The sequence below is a fragment of the Haliaeetus albicilla genome, chromosome 6, assembly GCF_947461875.1.
Source record: "Haliaeetus albicilla chromosome 6, bHalAlb1.1, whole genome shotgun sequence".
NCBI lineage: Eukaryota > Metazoa > Chordata > Aves > Accipitriformes > Accipitridae > Haliaeetus > Haliaeetus albicilla.
In genome coordinates this window covers 44772107-44794070 of record NC_091488.1, presented here as the reverse complement: position 1 = coordinate 44794070, position 21964 = coordinate 44772107, and the positions used below count along the sequence as shown (strand labels likewise).

The following is a 21964-nucleotide window of genomic DNA, read 5'->3' as shown; positions in this document are numbered from 1 at the left end:
AAACAAATCCAGACTCTGATTTAACTCTTAAACAATAAAATGATAATGCTCTGGATTAAAAAAAAAAAAGAAAGAAAGAAAGAAAGAAAATTCCAAGACAAAGCTCCTGACATTGAGCAAGGGACTGGAAGGTTTTTTTGGAAGGAAATTTGATGCTCCAGATCATTGTCTCCAGACTTTTTTGCTTGCACACCAAATCAGTAAAAAAATCTTTTGAGCACGCACCCTCAATATAAGGATATTTACTTATAAATTACCTACATGTACTACTGTAATAATGTTATATACATTATAAAACATACACAAAAATAGATATAGGATGAAATAAAGATTAAAAACTACTTTGCAAGTTTTTTATTTTATTAATGGTACAAAAAATATTTTCTTCATACACCCCAATGGATTGTTTTGCATGCACCCCACTGTGGAGAGTGCTGCAGATGGCCTTTTGTCCTCCTTCCTACTCCCAAGCATATTATCTACTCTCTTGCAGCCCAGTAAGGAACACAGTGTCATGGTTTAACCAGCTGCCAAAACCAGGACAAGCAGTTACCTTGCACTAATGCAGAGAAAAACAACTAAGATGGCAGCAAGCCCTGCAACTGGCATTCAGGATTTGGGGAAGGGTGGAGGATGGCTGAGACTCACAGCTCATTTTGTTAGGGACTACACTTCATAACCCACTCAAGGAAAACTGAATGTTGGTGAAGGCCAAAGCACAGAAGAGAATTTACTTGTATGGAGGGAACTGAGCAGGAATATGAGTTATTACAGAAAAAAAGAAAAGTGAGTCCAATCTTAAGTTTTGGAGAAGCTCAAGAATAATGGGAAAAACAGGAAGCAATCTATTTTGATTGGGGGAAGGGAGGACGTTCAACTTTGTTTTGTATGCTCATCAGACAACTAACGAAACATAGTCCAGATAAATTCATCAGAAAATGATTGCATAACTGGTGGAGAACAACACTTTTAGAAAAAAATCATGGTTCACTGTCAGCCCTAGAGGGCATTCAACGGTCTATCCTGGTTCACTTCTATTTCATACTTTCTACCAAAGATTTTGATTGTAGAATTGTATATGCATATGCAATGTACTAATGAGAAAAAATTGGAAAAGGCAGCAAACCCATGGTAGAAGACACAATTGGAATGAAAAACTGTCTTTATAAACTACAGAAATTGTCAGCAGTCAACAAGATGATGTTTACTACAGTCCAAAGCATCACACTTTTTCTATTTTTCACCTATACCAGCACTTTACCTTCTGCACTGCCTACAGAAGACCATTGTGAGCCTTATAAAGGCACCTTTGGTTTGGCAGAATAGGCATGAAAACAGTATGTCATATCACTGTCCAGACACTGCAATATTGGCACACTTACAAGGACCTACACAGACAAGATCAGAGCGTCTGTGCTTCAGACTATACCACTAGGGATATTCTCAAACAAGATAACTTCTGAGTAAGATACCAATTCCAAGCTTTAGCTGCTATAAACTGAAAAGAAAAAGCATATCACAAAATATATTAAAGGATTTTGCATCACAGCTGACAGCAGTTCCTAAATGAAGAGCCATCACAAGTCGAGGAATCAATGTTTTGACACTGAGTAATTGTATAGCATACCTGTAAGCAAACACTGCCATTACATTAAAAAAGTGACTTTATATAACTTTCAAGGAGAAGGAAAAAAAAAAAAATCAGCAACTGCATATTTGAATTTTTTTGTTGCACAAATTCTGATACAGGCAGTGATCTGAGAAGAAAAAAAACCTACGTCAATGAATTCTCAGACGCAGATTTCCAAAACCGATTTCCTGTCTCTCAGCATTCAGAAGCTTACATGGTCTTAATGCTCCTTTCAAAACTGATTATAAACAAACATACGGACATTAATTGCAAATCTCTCAGCTCTCACAGGGAGTTTCAAATAGAAGGCCCGCCGTGCTGTTTACTTGCTTTTGCTTTCCCTCTCCTTAAGTACGCACTCATGCTTGGTACCACAAATGCTTCTATCAGAGCAAGCAGAATTGGCACAACTCCAAGGTAAATTGCCATCTTGCTGTTAGAAATGCATTGTGCACAGATTTAACTTGTATTTTACCAGATTTAAGTGAGCCAATAAATTAAAATTCAAATAAAAAAGGGTTAAGAGAAACAAGCTCTTACTCCTTTTCTTCCCAGGTGGAAGAGCAGCAGTGCACCAGTGAACTTGAATTTGTGATATAACTCATCACCTATACTTTGAAAAGGGAGGAGCAAGGCACAAAAGACTCATTTTTATCAAAGATAACAAAGTCTCTTTAAATCCAAGAGAAGAGAGAAAGACAGAAGAACCTCAGATATTTGTAAACACTTGTTTATAATTTGTCTTCTACTTAAATATAAAGATGAAATTTTGGAACAGTGCTGAAGACTACCAGAGACTCATTGGTGTTTCTGAGGCATCAGTCCTACTCTTGTGGGATACAGAGGCTCAGAGTTGCACAGAACAGGAGACCTGCAAAAAATACCTGGTAAGCAGTATTCTGCTTCCAAAGCCGTCAGTCTAACCAGACAAATGAAGCAATTGTGAAGAAAAGGTGTTACACATTTCCCATTTTTAAGATGGAGAACCTAAGTAGTAAGTCAAAGCCATATGAGTATGCAGTAGAAGGGGGATCTCTGGAGCTCAGGCCCAGTACATCAACCTGCAAGTTTCTGCTGTGACATCTAAATGACAGAGTCACCCAAGGAACATTTAGGAGGATCCAAAAGTTGCATCCTGATGCAGGCATGGGTCAAGCTCAGGCTTAGCCACATCTTCTGTGGCTCCACAACTGAAGCTGTTTGTCCCTGCATTGGACTGTAACCACTGCAGTCTTGATAACACACAAGGCAGCAAATCCTCAATACTCAAATTCCTGAATGTGTACTACACTACAGATTCAGATTATGATTAGGATTACATTTTGGAAGCAAATATTAAACTGCTGAGGAGCACAGCAGCCTTCATTGCTTGAAAGCAGCAAGTTCCTGTCTGCTTTACAAGTTACTGCTTTTCTGGGTCATTAACTTCCAGCTCCAGGCAGACTGAGATGAAACACCGAAGCATGTACCAGTGGCAAGACCCTTGGCTGAGAGGAAGGAATACAGGCAGGACTGAGGAACTCATTCCTCCGCAAAAACATTCCAGTCTGGACACCCAATGTTCAGTTATCACATAAAAATTATTTGGGTGATAAGCAGCTCAACTGTGTGTTGAGCATGTGCAGATCTCCTCGAGTTAAATACTTTAAAATCCCAAAAAGGATCAAGTCAAGTGCAGAACCAGCCCAAAGTGTTAGCTGATACCACATACAGCAGGTGAGGATTATTTTCCTCTTCCTTCATCAGCTTCTCTGGCATTTTTAAGATTTTACATCAATATTTTTATACACACATACACACCAGCCAATTTAATTACAACTGTTACTGACTTCTCATATGAAAAAAAATGTGGGGGTGGGTTTGATTGTTTTTCAAATTGATGTGGTCTGGTCCCAACAATAATTATATATTCCTGGGATCTTGTTTACAAAGCAGGGAGAACCACTCAGACTGCCACCCCTCCATTTCAGCTTGAGTGAAGCATCACAAATCACCTAATCCTTTGTGTTTTATGGTCATGTTACATCCTTGTCCTCCACTCACTGCAAGATCCTATATCTGCTTCTTTTTAGGCTTGAGGGTAGACAAGCAAACCCCTTTTTAATCAGTTTCACCAGCTCAGTGCAATTATTATGGAAATTTAAAAGCAGGTCTCTCCTCTCAAGTCCAGTGAGTTACATTCAGAAGTCGCTAATCTTCTCTTTGCAACTTAAAACTACAGTATTCAAGTACTCCCATAATCACAGACGTTAAAGTTTATATACTCAGGTCATGCAGTAAAACTGCTAAATGCATTTATTTACTTGTCACTAAGATTGTTTTCAGAAGCAGAGTAGTTTAACACTTTTTCTCAGCCCGAACTCAGTAAACTGGATCATACTGTTTCAGACTAACAGCAAAGGTAATCCAGAAAAGACAGCCTGCCTCAGCTCCACCTGTAAGCACAACCAAACAACTTTTATGAGCCACAGTGAAGTCCCCATGAACAAGCAGGAGAGTAAGAATAAAACTATTAAACACGCCAGGAGGAAGAAAATTTTTTACTGCAAATAGGGAAAATTCTCTCACGATGCAATTTTAGACTGGCATTATCAGAGCGATTTTGTATTATTGAGCTTTCTCCTGTTCTGCCAAAGCAGCTGCCTATTTCCTTCCTAAACCCAGATTTCCTTTAATCATTGAAGACAGGATGCTGTGTTCTGACGAAATGCCTTTCCTTGCCATCCCTGGTGGAGGGAATTAAAAGCCTTGCCAATCCTTTTGAAATGCAAATCTTCACCAAGTAGGTTTTACGCCTCTTGTTATTGTTGCTTCTCCCTGAAGAGCACATGTTAGGTGGAACAGTGAACAGTGGACTCTTTATTTATTTTCTAAAATGATTATTGTCTTGCTCTGCAATCCCCTAATCTCTAAATTTTCATTTTCCACTTTCCTCCTCCCCAAATCTCACATTTTTCAAGTAAAAAAGCTTGTCACCTCTAGATGGCAAAAAAGCTTGATCCTCCAGCAGCAAAATCATTAATTCTCTTATCTGCATAGCCAATATGGCTCAATAGAATTTCTTTCTTCAAATATTAACTATTTCTGTTACCTGTTGAGACCTTAACAGTATAAACATTCAGCCCAAATGCTTCTTTTTGTGTTATTAACAGAAAAATTCTTCCTCTGCCCCTTTTTGGAGACCACGGGCAGGGGAATAGCATTTTAATTAAAAAGGAGGAGTACTATTAGAATGAGTAAGAAGCACACAGACCAATAATCTAATACATGACAGGAAAAAAGAAGATACTGAACCTGAGCCTCCCAGGGAGCAAGGAAGTGCCAATATGAAGACTCTTAGCATAGTTTTGTTCTTTTGGTTCAATTTCAGCCCACAGTTGTGGGGGACAACGCAGAAAGATAATTACTTCCAAAAATGAAAGTTAAGTTTTGTGCAACAGGACAAAGTTCTTCAGAAAAAATCTTCTACACTGCAAAATATTCTCCTGAAGTCAGTGATAAGGGCTATACTGAATCACTAGAAGGGTTAAAGCAAGACTGAAAAATACAGTGAAAATACATATTTATGAGCAACTCTATACTGATGGAAGTGGAGTTCGGAGGGGTTTTTTTCCTCTATTTTAGGAGCAGAAATTAAGAATTTTACACTATTTGACAATGATACATTAGTATCTGTAAGAACTTACAGACTCTAACATCAAGCTGTCAAGAAATTCAGACAGAAATTTTAACGTTCATAGCTGATAACTGATTAGCAGCATGCTTAACAATACAAATCTTACCTTATTTTTGGCTTTATTTTGTAATGGGACTCAAGAAAAAAAAGAAAAAGCAAGCAATGAATATATCACCTACATGCATTCCCAGTTGCACCTATTCATCAGAAACCACAGTTAACAAGAAACAGAATGAGCACTATTGCCTGTGGAACATTTTTGTCCCTTCAAGTATTTTAAATACAAATCTGTTCAACACTGGCATATTACTGTGGGTTCTCCATTTCAGTTGTGCAAGTTTTAGATATACACCAGGCTGTCTGCACTTCTGATTAAAGCAAGCAATGACAACCAACATACAGTCTGTGGGCAAGGAAGGACTCTTTAGAAGAATTTGAACTTGTGTTCCTCCTGCTGTCTTCTTTCAAGAGTTGCTACAAGCATGTGTATCAGGCGACGTTTAAATAGAACCACCAAAGTATAGATCCCTTGAGTTGGCTACCTCATAGGCTGTGTGTCCAGGTTCAGAAAGAGTATTTCTGACACAATATCCCAATTCACACACCTAACCTTTTTGAAATGTGCAATAGCTTCAGACATTGTGGAAGATCAAGCTCTCTTGTAGCTCAAAAGAATGCTAACGGAAGCAAAGAACATTTGCTTTGCTTCCTAACTTTGTAATCCACTCAAATCTCTTGGCCCAAATCCACCCAAATGCTGTGCCTACATTTCTCCAACTACTATACTGACATAACCTTTGTTTACCACACTGATGTGCACACAGCTTCACAGCAGTCGGCCACTCTTTTGGAAAACCAGCTGTCAAATTTCTTGCCCCAAAATGTCACACAAGATAGAAGGAACCAACAACTTTCTATTAAAATGAACTTGAATATTGCTCTGGATTTGAGATTACTGTTGGTAATCTCAAACCCATCTACCATGTTTAAGAACCAGATTGAATCTAGCGGGGACACAAATAGTTCTTATTCTTGTAAATGAACGAAAGCAGATTTTGTGCGCTGGCTGGGCATGTGTGGATGGCAACTGCAAAAAGTGTATGTTTGGCATGTAGGGGGATGGCATTACTGCCAGCTCTCAAGCATTTCCATTAGGGCACCTGCTGCAGTTTCACTTGGCATGCTCCTGCAAGCCACTTCATCCTCACAATACTCAGCTATTGTGAAAACTGGCTAGCAGAAACCATCCTCATTGGACCCCTGCAGCACAATTGATCAGCTCACTACAGAAACCCCATGTTTTTCACTCATTCATACAATTGATACTTCTTGGTAAACTGGGAAACCAGTCTGAACTGACATGATAACAGAAAGAACAGCTTGAATGTTGCCAGAGGGGAAGTTGTTAATTTTTCAGACAATGTAACAGATTAGTGGAAAGAATATTTGTCCAAACTCACAGATCAAGGTTCAAATGTACACCTCTTGAGTACAGAATTAAGTGGCAATAGGGACCAACTTTGACCTTTTCAACACATGACAATGCATTCACATCTCTAAAGTGTGAAAAGCTAAATGGAAAAAAACCCCCAAAACCCAAAATTAAAAAACAAAACAAAACAAACCCCCATACAACCCAAACCCAACCCACCAAAAAATACCAAAACAAAATGCACACCCCACCCCCAAAAACAACCACCCACACCAACCTAAAAGCACTTTACCAGACTGGGAATGTGTATTACTCTGATCTTAATTTGAAAAACAAAAAGACACTAGCTTTTTCTGGCCAAGGACCCAGTGCACTATACAAAGACAGTCCAGGGGCCCAGTCAGCAGTTCAAAATATGTTTCTCCAGAGCACTGTATGGGATACAAGCTAATAAGCTCTGCCAGGGAGCCACAGCAGGTTACCAGTGAAGAATAAGGCATGCAAGGTGCTCTACAGGCATAGCAGTGCTGTAACTCAGTTGTGAAATAGCAACTTGATCACAGCTTGCAATGTATAGGTGGAATTGCCTATATGTATTTATTTCTTGGGCATAGTTTAGGTAGCAAACTCCAGAAAATTCAAAAGATATCAACTGAATTTGCTTCTGCATTTCACAACAACATTAGTCTACATTTCATGCCATGGTTTCCCCTTCCTGTTGACCTGGGTTTGCAATTACAGAAGGGGAGCAATTTAACATTTAATGTCTTAAATAGAAGAAAAAAAAAAAAAAAGAAGCACCTTCAGAACCACTTTGTATTACCTAGAGGAACACTGAGTTACTCATTCATCTCAGCGTGCAGACCATTTTTAGCCCAACTAAATTAAAAATACTGTAACAGAATTTTTGAACATTCAAAGACATTTCTCTTGAAAAGGTAAATTAAACATTCAAGAAGTGGACTGCATGAGACACACATCAAATTATTGATCGTTCAGAAGCGTCGGATGATTTAATATACATATTCAATATAAAATTGTAAAAGAAGAGAGGAATCCTTTCCTCTCCTCAGTAAGAGCTACTTCTGTTCCAGCTCATATGCATGACCTCAGCAGCTCTGAGCTGACAGAGTTCTTCCCTCTGTCCAGCTGTGGATAAATTGATCCAGACAGTAAGCAGAGAAAGACGCAACTGGACAGAGGGAATATCCAAAGGAAGCTCATTAGGAATTAAAGAACTCTTTTTTTTTTTTAACTTCAACCAAGACGACTATGCTAAAATACCTACTGAGCCAACATACTATACCCTCAAATTGTATCCAACAGCAGAGAAGACTGCAACACAAGTAACAGGATTCTGGGTGAGCTCCTGATCCAACTTACAGATACCCGTGCCTAAAAGGATGACACGCTTTGCAGATGGTATTACCAAGGATGCAGTCTCAAAAGAACAGCAAGTTACTAGAGTAAAAGATAGGAATGCTACAGTCCAGCTTTCATCACTGCAAATGGCTTAGCAATATTCACAGATTTTAGAGAGATCTTGCTGTTATCTATTTCAATTTGCAAAGCCAAGAGAAAAGTGAAAAGTGATAACCTTTACTTGAAGGGCAATTATTTCTTGCACTTCTAATAATAAAATGTCCTTTGCAGACAAAAAAAAATGGTATCAATACTGTAAGTCAGGGCATGTGTTTATCAGATACTGTTTTTATCTAAGAGACACAGCACACCAGCCAGAGGTCAATGTGGAACACAGGGAAGTGACCAGCCAGCACTCTACGGGCAACAGCTTTTCTGAATCCTCCAGTCTGATGTTCTGCATAGCACAGGCTAACACTACCTTCACCTGCTTCTCCACCAAGCCGAGAGATCTGTGGTTAGACTAGATACTTATCTTCCAGACAGGGTGTCCAACCCGCAGGGAAAGAGTTCAAGTTAGAGATGAAACCTACACATCCCTTTCAAGTCATTCTAAAGAGTATTCTGACTTTTAGAAAAACATGCATTAATTCTGATATGTTTTTCTCAATTTTCCCTTCCCTGTGGCTCCAGGCCTTATCAAGCTGAAGCAGAGTAAAGCTGACAGATACACTCTTGGAGCTTTTGCCAGAAATTTGAAGAGAAACAGAGAAACTAAGCAGAGCATGGGCAGTTTCCTTCTGTTGGTGTTTGCCAAAAGCTCTCAGTGGCAGCACAGACAAACAAAATGAACAAAATGCGCCTGTAAAGTCAAGAAAAATCACACTGATGGGTTTACATACACTTGGAAAGCTAACAACAATTAAAAAAACCCCAACAACTTCACAGAATTTGAAGTTGTTCAAAACAGAATTGCTCTGAATCCTTTCTTTTTCAAGGGAAGTTTCTGGTATGCCAATTTACAAAAAGACTTTTAAAGTCCTGATTTTGGCTGGTAAGAAGCCGCAAATTGTTGTAGTGGTAATATCATATAGCACATGCATGGCAGTACATGGTAGACAAAGCTATCCAGAATGCTTGTTCTGAAAATCATTGAACTCAAAGAACAAGAATCAACACCATAAAGATCAAACAGGATTGACTACATAGTGTGAATATGTAGAATAAATAGCTTTAAGTGATTTTTTTTTTTTCCCCTAATGGCTGGAAGGGACAGAACACAAAAAGAGATGTACCAGAAATGGACACAAGAGCTCCACAAGAACAGGCAAAAAACAGGGAGAAGGGGAAGCATAAGAAAAAATTAACAAAATAGACAGGACAGGCTCAAAAGTAATTTGAATCAGATAAGGAAGATTTGAAGCTAGTGTAGAACTTGCCTGAGGAAGTGGAAATTCAAAACAAGAAGAGAAGACGACAGATGTGTTCCGAATAGCTCACTGAGGATGAAGTGAAAAGCCGAGCACTCAGAAGAAAAGGCAGTAGCTCTACAAGTCAACACATAAGACCAAAGCAAAAATCAAAGACTAGTCAAATTTCTGATCTCAGTAACAGGGCCCAAACCATACAAACGCTCAGCTGCATACAGGCTGCCTGAATGTGATATAAGGTGCCTTGTGACAGGTACAGAAAACCAGTTTCTGAACACATTATGTGCAATTCTGTTATGAAGTACAAAAATGACATGAGAGGCTGACAGTTAAAATGAGTTGAAATGAAATTCAAGGTGTTGTCTTCGCTTCTATAAAACTGATATTGCCACCTTCAATCTGTTCTTCCCAAATTAAATTTCATATCAGCACACAAAATAAGAAAGGGATCCAGGTACACAGTATGTTACTATTATAGTGCATCTTTAGGAACAGTAAGATAGCTATATCCAAAATCATTCATCAAACCAAGAGCAAACTGTGGGAGGGCAAAGAGTAGACAAGTAATTAGCTGCTATGATTTCCAATAACAACAAAAGACTCCAGTGATTACAACAGCAATTAAGAACATCCCAACAGCATCATCTTCCTGATTCACGTTACCCACGTAATGATCTTTCATCCTTTTCCTTCCACTATTATTCTGTCTTATCTAACTGAATGTTATGGTGAGGACAATGTATAGATGTACATAAGAGAGAGACCAACTGTAATTACAATTTACTGTTAACATCAAGATTTTTCTTCACAGTAACAGAAGGGAAAGAAACACAAGACTGGATAAAAATTATATTGCAAAGGTAGAAGAGAATAGAGGAAAAACTACTTCATCTAGCCTTATATTTTCCTTCTAACATCAAATTCACCTGCTATGCTGTTGAGTATCCTGATATGGTTTGGCATTTAGAATACCTAAGGAAATCCAGGGCTGAATAATAGTGTGATGCACTGCGGGATCTCATTTCTGTCACTCCTTCACTTCAACTCCACTCTCCCTTTTGCAGTTTCTAGTCACATACTTCCTTTCAAATTGACCTTGAATTTGACAGTCAACTCCAACGCTACACTAGATTTACAAATATGATTAGGGTAAGAGAACAGGATACATCAGAGAGACCTTCCCCAGCCAGATCCAATTAATCACGCTACAGAACACATATCCATGAACATAATTTCCAGTTTTGTGACATTCAATAAATTAATCAACCCAAACCCGTATGTATAGAGAAAAGAAGACAGCTCCCTCTACTGGGTGAGACAATGCAGCTCCTCCTCTCCTTCCCCCCAAACTCTGCAGAACAGACTTGTGCATATTTAATTCTCCAAGATTTTTTTTTTTTTAAATCCAATCCACAAGATGGTATCGAGTTGTTTTGGCTGCTCTGCAATATCAGGAATTGGCCTACAGAAACCAAATTTCCGTAGTTTCTACACTGAAAAACACAGAGAAGAAAATTCTTCCCACAGGCCCATGTAATAGCCTGATGAAGTAACGTTCTATCTCTAGGTGAAACACTTGAAAACCTGTATGTCAGTGTTCACTGTCAGCCCAGGTCTGGGAATAGATGGATTTCAGCAGTGTTATTTCACTGTATACATTTAAGAGCTGGCTCTTCTTACTGCTATTCAGTTGAACTTTCTTGTACATCCCTGCCTCAAGACATAGTCCTTACCTTGTTTAAGGGAATGGCTGCAGCTTTCCACCTACATGAGGCTTCATCACAACGGCAGCTGCGTGCAATTGCTCACATGCAGAACAGAAAGTGATGAAAAATCAGAGCACAGGTAGACAGCAGACAATGGCACAAGTGAAAGGCAATGATCTATATTTCAAGTGCTTATATTAGGATCTTCTAGGAAAACTACAACCTTTTTCCTTTCTCAGTCATCCCATCTGAAACACAAGGCTAGAAGTAACACATTTCATTCATATAGCATTACTGTTTTTCTTTCTGTAGATCTCGAAACACTCACAAAAGTGGGTAAGTACTGTCTGCTCAGCGTAACAACCCAGCCTTCACCAATTCCTGTCAAAGGCACTACCAGGTCAATAGGCAAACTGCAAATCTGAGACCTCTTGAATCAAAAAGTTCTTCTTAGGTTTGCTAAAAATTTCCACAGCAAACTTTAGCAAAATAGAAGCACCCAGTGTCCAGGCTGTTTGCCTCTAAAAGCAGAAGTTACTGATACTGCTTCTTTGGAGGCAACAATAAAAACTGCCACTGAGGAGAAAATGCAATATCTGAACATCTGTTCAAGCTCTTCGTTTAGAGCATAGGGGACTAAAACTCATGACCTGGGCACACCGTGGTTAGAGCTGGCAGGCACTCACTGGTCAACCAAGTGACTCCTCCAACACAACATGTTTCTTTTCTTCTCACTTTTCAAAAGATCACTTTACGAGTTGAAGCAGCAGCAAAACTCTAGGTTTTTTTGTCACCTTGACTTTCACCATCTGACAGTTTGTTTAACATTGCACAATTCCTGTCCTTGAACTTCCTACGAGTACCAGACAACCTTTGTTCAACCTTTGACAGCATAGTAAGTTTTTGGATCTTTTTTGGGTTGAGATGTTTAATGGCAGAAAAAGGTATGGAGAAAAATCATACAATAGTTTTAAAAACAGAGATATCACACTCTCAAAGTAACATTTATACCATTTTAAATCTACATTTAAAATTACCTTAGTGACAAACTTGCCACTCTGTTCAAAAATATTTTTCCAAATAAATTTGATGAACAGCAACCAAAGCACGTCTATACCTATGTGCCCTGAAAACATATCCTTGTTACTATCACTTATTTTCTTTCAGCAGACACATTTCCACCTTCCAAAAACATCAATAATCACATCTTTGGATGAAAAATAACCACCTCAGTTTATTTCAAAATTATTCACAAATGGAGTAGAGCACAGAGCTGAAAAAGCCCTACTTTCATTCTACAACAATGGCTCAGAGTTTGCATTTGAGTTTTAACTAGGGAAGAGGAAAGTGAAGCAGAAGTAAACATAAGACATCTAAATCATACCCAGCTCTGACTGACAAGGACAAAAAGACAAGCAGCAGATAGTGAAACATGTTGTCTTCTAATGACAGGTCGCAGCTTGCTCTAGTCTAGCGCAGAGAATGCCTTCCATGCTCTGCTTGCTCCATGGACTTATAAACTTTGGCCCCACAAGCCTTTTAACTCAGAAAATGTTATCAACATGGTTGCAGTCCAGGAGCGGCTCAGGTAAACCGTGACTGAAATTCATGTGGCTTTCAGCTACTCTTCAGCAGTTGTACTGTCATGAGTTTCAATGCATGGGAGAGGTTTATGTATAGCCCTGATATGAGCTTAAAGACATGCTTGGAAAATGATGGCTATTCACTATCTAGTAAACCTTGCTCCTCTACACGCTTTGTCTTCATAAGCTCCCTTCTGTGAGAGACCCAAAGGTGTCTCAGTTCTTTTCTAATACGGAATTCCAAAGGAGCAGGAAACATACACAGACAACACAATCCACTGCAATATAAAGCAGCCATTCTCACTGAAAAAAACAAACAAAATTGCCCACTTATTTTCCTGGAACAGAAACAAGCAGCTGTCTCATGGTTTGGAGACAGTATGAGCCCTTCTTAAACAGTAACTGGAGAGCCCTATCCAAACTGGTTTTCACGTAAGAGCTCTTGAGAAACAACAGTATCATCATGCACTACCTAGACGAAGCTATCATTGACTTAAAAGTTATATAAGGAGAAACAGAATATACATAAATTCTAAACAGGTATGTTCTTATTGAAAATAAGTGAAGGTAAACTGGCTGTCTTGTTATTTGCATTAGCACTGACAGAAACCAACTGCTGGGGATTACTGAGAAAACAGCACTCAACCTTTCTTTCCATCAGCAAAACTGCAAAACACTCTGTGTGCCAGTGAATGATTTTGCACTGTGAAGGCAGCCAGTGCCTGTACTGCAGAAAAACCCTTGGTTGACCTCATCAGTTCCTGGAGCACAGGCCTTGCTGTCAAAGCTGAATCCCAGCATTATTGTCTTCCGCATCTCCTCGACAGCCAGTTCTTTGCTCTTGGAACTTGCTGCCCACACAGGCTGGGAGTATTCACCTGCAAAGTGTTACAGGTCCCCTTGGGATGACTGTCTCGCACTCCCAACTATGTTTGTTCTCTGCACAGGTTCACTGCTCTCTCCTTAATGAAGCAAACTGCAAAAGTGCTGTTGCCCTTCAGCCCAACACCCACAACTGTAGCTGCCACGGATGATCATTACTGTAGAGAGCATGTGCAGTTTCTGTACTCGGTGGTGAGCACAGAAAATCTGTGCTGGCACTGCTGGTTTTGGTGCTCTGTGAGGGAACAACTTCTCCTTGGAGAGCTGCACTGAATTACAGCAACGATCGTTATTTGACTTAGTGGATTCTGCTTCTCTAGTACTAAATATCATTTTCACAGTTGTTCATGTAAAAGGAGCTTCACAGCTCTTTATCTTTGGAGGTAGGAAAGAGGGAAAATGACAGGCTGAACGTTTGTTGGGTGTTTGCCCTTCTCCAAAGCAGATTAGACATCTGATGTAACCCTAGATTAAAAGCTTCAAGACCACTAAAGAATGAGTTTTTACAGTTTCTCACTATAACTGACACAAAGCACCACACTCCAATGTTTCTGAGAGCTCTCCTGACTTTTGGTCTTTTATTTTTCTGGAAAAAGCAAGATCAGGACAAATATTTCAAAGGAAAGAATTAAAAAGTAAAGAAACTAATTCAGAAGGTGGAAGCCAAACACCCAAACCCTGCTCCCTGCCTTCCCCCCAAAATAATCCTAGTTTACACTAGCAAAATAGGATCTTATCAGGGGCAGGTGTTTTTCCCTTTATTCCCTGGCACAGAAGACACAAAGTATTTGGACTGCCCCTGCAGACAATGACACCCAGAAAAGATTATTTCATATGCATGAGAGATATGCACCTCCACTGAGACTGAGACACACACTTGAATAAGAATCTTGTTTACTCCCAACCACATAAAGTCTGTAATTAATTTTTTTTAACTTTCATGATACTGCTTTACACTGGGGAAGCAAGGTTGTGCAGTATAATGAACTGGCTAGGAGAAAATTAAACAGTAACAATTCACTCCTTGCATGACCATCTCTACATTACAAATTTTTTACATACCAAAGTCAACTATATATATGCCCTCTCTGCAAACTACCAGTAAGTCATAAAATTTACAGGCAAGACCAGGTTATACTGAAAAGCCACCAGCTTCCAAAAAGGACAGACTGTCTTATTCACCCTTTAATTCGATTGTGGTAAGACCTCAATTTCTCTATTGCTTGTCACTCGAAACATTTGTACAAACATTTTACCAACATTGCTATTTGTCTGTACTGACTGCATAAGAACTACTGCATCCACTACCAAAACAACTACCAGTGGGTCAGCAAAATATGACTGTTAGGTCACAGCAAGGATTTACAGTACTTTTGTATTTTATTCAAGTATTTACCAGAGTGCCCGATATCTCTGGCCAGGCTCAAAAGAATTAGCCCAAGATGTTTCCTTAAAGTCCAGCACTCACACGATGAAGAAGAGGGCAACAGCATTCTGTTACCTGTACTCTTACCTGTCCTGGGGTCAAACAGCTGGTTGGCCTCCAAGTCTGTGAAAGTGCTGAAGCAAATGGGGCATTTAAAAGAGGCGCGATTGGTGGAGTCTCTTTCATCTGTCTCAATCCTCCTCCTCATGTGGTCCAGCTTGTACTTCACCACGTTAACCAGAAGGCGGTAGTTGATGAAGTAGTAGTTGTGACGGGTGGTTTTGCCATCTGGAGCCGTCTCTACCCTCATCCTGCATTTGATAAACTTGTCACCCTTGAGGGTGTTGAGGACAGCCCGCAACTGCTTCCTATCAAACTTAAGGAGCTCTAACATGTCCTCTTCCTTCACACAGGGGTTCCTGATGAGAATGTCCAGAGCCAAAGCATGTTCAATGCCATAAAAGCCACGCACCACATATTTGGCAAGGCGTTTGAGAGCTGCTGGGACCTCAGTGAGGACGTCTGGGTCAGTCATAGCAGGTTCAGATCTCAAGCTTCATGTATACTGCAATGAAAAAAAAGGCAGAAGGATTCTTAGCTAGTCTTCTGACTTCAGAAGTTTTATCTCACTTAGAGCTAAGAAAAGGATGGTGTATTTTCCATTTCTCTTTCCCAAGCTCTCTACTGTCTCCTTGGGGTGTTAATAATGCCAATGCTACAGAAGCAGAATTAGGAAATGGTACCTCTCATTCATAACAAAACAACAGAAAACTTAAAAAAAAAAATCACACAAGAAATTGGTACCATAACATATGTCAGATTTCATTTCTACTCACAGCCAAGAGAGCTGGAATAAGCAAGCTGTCTTGAAGCTGAGCTCCAGTAGACAGCTTCATGATCAACTGAGACTTGTAGCTTGGGAGAAGCAGAAAAAGGCTACAGCAAGAAAGGTCCTAAGACAGCCCAAGAGAGTGAAGAAGTCTTAAGGCCTCAGCTGATGTCATCTGATCACATTATAAGTAGCCCTGCCTGCTTCTACTCCTCAGACATTCCTGGGCAGAGATATTATGAGGACAGCTTGCTAGTACAGACTGGTATGCATTCAAGCAAAAGCTCCCAGCTGCACAATGAGAACAGATAGACTTTTTCCTTACTTTCTCATAAATAGACCCTAGTCAACCATCTGCAGCATGAAAACTGTTAGCACTACCAACTACATCACGGACTACTTCAGTCTTGATCTTGGATGAGCAAATAGGTCCTTCCAAAGGACTGATCCTTCATTTAAAGTGTCTCACATTCAGGCCTTAGAAGCCCCTCGATAATACAGCACAATAAATAAAGTAAAAATCAAGACTAAGTGAACATGAAGAGACAATGTGTTTGAAAAGAACTAAGTATTCCACGAAGTATCTTTTGAGCTACTTATCACGACTTACCATGCTGTCTGTGACAAGACAGTAATTTCTTAAGAAATACTGTACTTTCACTTCGTTTTTCTTTATCTTAACTTCAAATGGCACAAATGGTCATTAAAATTATATGCTTCTGTGACATACACGGGATGATATATAGGATCATACCATGCAAGGAATTTCTCATATTGCCACCCCCACCACAGACATAGCCAAAAATCAAAACTCATCAGACAGCTAACAGCAGTGACCCTTCTGAAGCAGCCAGTTTTGTCCAGTGGAGAGAAAAAGGGAAACAACTCCATAAAGGACAGAGTATAGGTTTACTATCATTTCACGGGGTGGTTTTGCACATCTTCCCTCCACTCTTTCAAGTCTACCCATCTGTAGGCTGTAACAAAATTCCCCTCCACTCCTAATGCACTTGGATTTCCATGTATGAAAGGTTCAAAACAAGCATGAAGCATTATTATAGGTGCTTTTGAAATACTCATTCAGGGGGTTGTACTTCCAGTTAACTTCAAATACAACTTTGAATAGTCTTTTTCAACATGAGACTTTGATGCTGGTTTAGGATATGAATAACCATTTCTTAAAAAAAAGGTTCCTTCAACTGAAGAAAAACCCCACACCTTAAGTTCTGTTTGTTCGTCATTGCTAAGCAATTTTTATCTGTGAACTAATACTGTAAATAGTAAAACTCTGCCAATCTCAATTTTCATTTCCATTAGATGTTTCACACACTGTATACATACCTTCCCAGCATTCAAGTATCGAATAAAGGAAAGAGGAGAGTGACAGCAGAAGAAAGGATCTGGATGGGTATCCTATTTTCTTCATCGCTATCATAAAACCTGTAATATCCTTTTTGACAAACACCATTACAGAACTTTTCTATACTCCCCACACTAAGACATCCCCCTGATATCACCAAGCTCTACATGTAATCAAGCAGCTGACGACTCGCTTCAATCAGCTAAGACTACTCAAAAATCTGTGATCATTTATCACAGTAGCCTGCTTGGATTTTTTTTTTTTTTTTTGGTATTAGCAACACTACCCTCTCAAAGAACTTCAAGCAACATCACCCATTGAAGCTTTACTTCTCTCCAACCCCTACTCTTCTGCAACTGAGGAGGTACACTCCCCTTAAGGGTTATGGCCAGTGCAACTGCAAAGCAATTAGGCTACAGATTCTGTAGCTTAACAGTAAGTAAATTAAGATTGTCCTGTCTTTTCTGCCTTTCAGGTAAGGAAAAAAAACGCCACTTTCATTCTTTTCTTTTAAAACACTTCCCTGACTGAGCTTTTCTTTTTCTCTAACTTGGGCCAAATGGTATTCACAGTGCTGAAATTGAAATGAACTGAACAACATCTATTGACTGCTGGTGTGCACGCTGAGAATAGCTCACAGAAAACAATGCTTGAATGTCCAGCTCCAGCTTCCCTTCAAGGAAATTAAATTAAAATATGTTTATCACAGCATGAATTAGCTGTGAAACAAGTACTTCTAGAGTCAGTTAGCCTTCTTTTGCATGCCAGATACATAATGACTTATTCTCACACAACGGACAGTTTTATAGAGCTTTGCGTTAAAGGTGAAAGCATAAAAGGATGCCCCATCACGAGTTAGCCATACAGTATTTTTGAATCTCTAAGTCAAATCCAATCTGAATACCATCACAGGACATTGTCCCTGAAAATCAATTTTGTTCGTTGGTATTTTTACAGTCTTTCAGTCACTTAAAGATAAATCTTGCTTTTGACTGAATCTGTCAGCAACATACTGATACTATAAAACAATGTCAGTGTAGAAGCTGGCCAGAAGCCTTTACATATTCAAATTGATTAATGCTTATTCAGAGTTTAAGCACAGTATAACATTAATGTAAAGGTCAATTTTAAATAAAACCTGGCAGCCCAGAAGAGATCTAAAAAGTCAAATCTTTAAAGTTGAAAGGTTTTTAGGTGCTGATCTCAAAAACAAATCAACAAACAAAACTTCTCTCCTCAACAATTCAATGTCCCCTAAAAATTCCTTGAAAAAAACTTGGCAACACAACTTGCAGTGGGCACAGTGACCTTTAGAACATCAGCTGCAACAAAAAAAAGGAGAAAAGTGTTTTTAAATAAGCACATCTCACTCTGGATACCTCATCTGAGAGCTGATGGAAGGCATTTTCTCTGCAAGAATCTCATTGAGAAGACAGCTGCAGACTTCCACAGCCACTTGCAAAACAGATTTAAGGTACCATTTCCCAAATAATGCACTTAAACAGCTTAAACTGAGACCTACAAGGGACCAATAAATAAAACCACCTCTAAGAGCATATACTTTTCCCTTGGTTTTCAGCAATAGTTAGAGATTTAGTAACATTTCTTCTTGTCAATCACTAGAAAATGTTTTTTTTTCATCTAGTGGAACCAGGAGTTTTTACACAATTATTTAGTCTCCTCTACTGGGGATTTTTAGTGATGTCCAAATTTTCTATAGCCTCAGGTAATGGTGGGCATCTTGAGTGTTAACACTGGTTTTCTTCCAGACGTGGATATATGGAAATACAAGCATTCTGAAAACACCACAAACCATTCCTTCCCATTAATATCCACTTCAAAAAAATTGATTAACAAGGATTAAATTCTAAATCCTGTAGAAGACAGCTTTTGGGCAAGACAGCCAATTGACTAGTGGCAGATTAAAAAAAAAAAAAAAAAAAAAAGCCAGCCACCAAAGAACACCTTCGTCAAGTTTTGCTACGTGAAGGTCAACAATGCTGAGCACAACTAACTTAGCTCTTAAAACGAGCATGGGCACATGTTCAGCAAAAAACAGTTTTTATACTACATCGAGGCCCAATGCCAACAAGGGCTCGAACAAGATCTGTATGGTCGGATGAAGGACCTATTTTGCAACATCATTCTCGATAATCACGTTCTCATGTAAGTTAGGTGATACAGAACAAAGCCATGAGAGAGAGCATGTATCACTGCCAGAACTGACCAGGCCAGGGTCTAACAAGTTGTTTCTCTAGGAGAAATTGGCACCTGGCCACCCTGCCATGAAGAATCCCAGGCTACAGCATATGAGCTCCAAATCCTTACTACCTTTCACCAGGCAAGACAGACAGCGAACCAGCTCACAAATGGTAATCCAGCACCACAAGAATATAATTTTAAAATTCAAAAGCATGGGGCTTTACCATTGCATCCTTGAGCAGTGATTTCACCTTCCATTGAAGCAGTAAGTCAAACCTGAATTAATTATGTGTGCAAAGAAAAGAAATACGGGAACATCTCCTAACAAGGTTTTAATGGACGTGCATCTGTTTCATAATAATGTCTGTACTGACCTTAATAATGTATGAACACCAAGGGACATTGTCAGGGAAAAAACAAAGGAAAACCAATGGCCAAGATAAACCACTACGCAGTAAGCACCTACAGCACCAATAATAAAGCACACTGGACAGGATGATATTCAGAAACACCCAAATGAAAAATTTCAAAATTTAAACATGGGCTTTATTAAGAGAGACAGCTGTTGGGGAATTGTTCTGGGTAATTACGTGAATACAGTTCAGTATTATGGGTATAGCAGGAATATTTAGGGTTGACATCCTATGTTATCACAGTAGGAAAGCAACCCTAAATAGACAATTGGTTTTTAAAAAAAAAAATCTCTAAACATCAGAATAAATATTGACATGGCTATAAAAGACAACACCGAGAAGAAAGACCTAAAGTTACACTATACAACCAGTTTTGCTGGGTTAAGAAAAATCAGGGTACAGTCTGCAAAATGGAATTCATACCTCAGGTTGAGTAAAATGCCTGAGGCATAGGTCTTGAGCGTAACTAGAGATGTCAGAAAGGAAATCCAGATGAGAGTAAGTGACCGCAAAAAACCATTCAGTATGATGGGATGAAAGACTATACAGAAGCCAGAAACTCAACTGAGCAAACATCTCCACTGGTCAGGACTTTCCTGATCCAACATCAAAAGTAACTGAACACTTCTTCTCTATGTACAAAGATTTCAAGAATTCTTTTGTGAAATTTAACAGGAATTGTGCTAAGGATGTTGGATCTGTTCTTCCTGCTTTTCCTGACTAAAGCTGAGACAAAAGATGACAAGTGCTAAAAACGGCAATACCTAGAAGCCACAATGTAGAAGAAACTAGAGCTAAAAGTTATGAAAACATAAGTCAGCCAGTAAATTAACCTAAATTTTTATCCAATACTGCAAATGAACATCACCTTGTTTTAACCTGTAACTTTGAGGCTTATATTGACTCCGCTAGTAACTTTACCTTAAAAAAATTTAATTAAGTCTCACTGTTCATACATTTGACAAGGCAAGCATTTTTAAAAGTGGGATATTGAAAAAGGAAGCAGACTACTCTTCAGACTCATTTGTGTATGCAAACCCTTTATAACACCCCAGATCTCTTTCGGAGGAAAACTTGTAGATGCAACGTTGGCTGGGAACCTAGGTCTATCAGACATACTGTTCACACTTGGAAAGGTGCTTCCTGGTTTTCCCCACATCTAATTTAAATTGTCAGTGCTCTTTTTCACTAAATCTTTGAGACCAGGTTTTGCTGGTTTGTTTGGAAAACGCTTCTGTAGGCTTCTGCCATAAGATTTAAAAAAAAGGCAAAAAAAAAAATTGCTTGCTTACACCACTGATACAGTTTCTTCAGGAAAAATCTAAATCAGGTAAGAAGAGAGTCCCTCACCTATGAATGTGGCAAAGTACAACAGGCTTCCTGGAGCCAGTGTATACCATATCCCGCTCCAGCAGTCCCTTGCAAACACCAGATCCTAGTTTTGTAGTCTCTCACTCTAATAAAATTTAAAATTCTGTCTTCTAGAAGATGGTGAGGTTAAGCTGAGAGAAGCAATTCTGTATCTTCTGAGTAGGGGGAGGAAAGGCACAAATTTCAGAACTACGGTGGGAAAACATGCCATCAAGATTTTAAATGTCTGTACAATGTAACCTCAGCTGCTACTTGTCCTTTCCAGAAAATGGAAAATGGCACAGAAGCTTCCAGTTTCAAGTCTGCTTTTTTTCACCTTTTTTTTTCCACCCACATCAGTTGCAAACTCAAAGTCTTCTGGCATTTTACCAAAAGCTTACTGAATTCTACTCCTTGGAGACTTCAGGAACACCGCTGCTCAGTGTTCCTCCTGTACTACATCTTGATGAGAAATCATGTATTTTCATTGCAAGACTTTACCTGAAGTATTAAAGGAGAAAAGAACAATCTGCTTTCACTCAAATCCTACCTTCTTGTTGGCATTCCATAAACTGAAACCAGAATGTCACAAGCATCAAAGGGTTTTCTTCTCTTAAGGTGAGAAGTTGTGCTGTGACTGCACACAGAAAGGCTGAATGGTCTGGCTGAAATTAGGACATTTT

At 39.2% G+C, this 21964-nt stretch overlaps 1 protein-coding gene across 3 annotated transcripts in view; it reads right to left on the bottom strand.

The window, feature by feature from the left end:
• Positions 1–21964, bottom strand: part of GTF2E1 (general transcription factor IIE subunit 1) — a 55394-nt gene that overhangs the window by 30865 nt on the left and 2565 nt on the right. For all 3 annotated transcript variants that reach the window (XM_069785862.1, XM_069785863.1, XM_069785864.1), the window contains exon 2: positions 15215–15692. In XM_069785862.1, the coding sequence (XP_069641963.1) occupies positions 15215–15662 (448 nt within the window). In that variant the 5' untranslated portion in view covers positions 15663–15692. The remainder of the gene's footprint in view (positions 1–15214; positions 15693–21964) is intronic.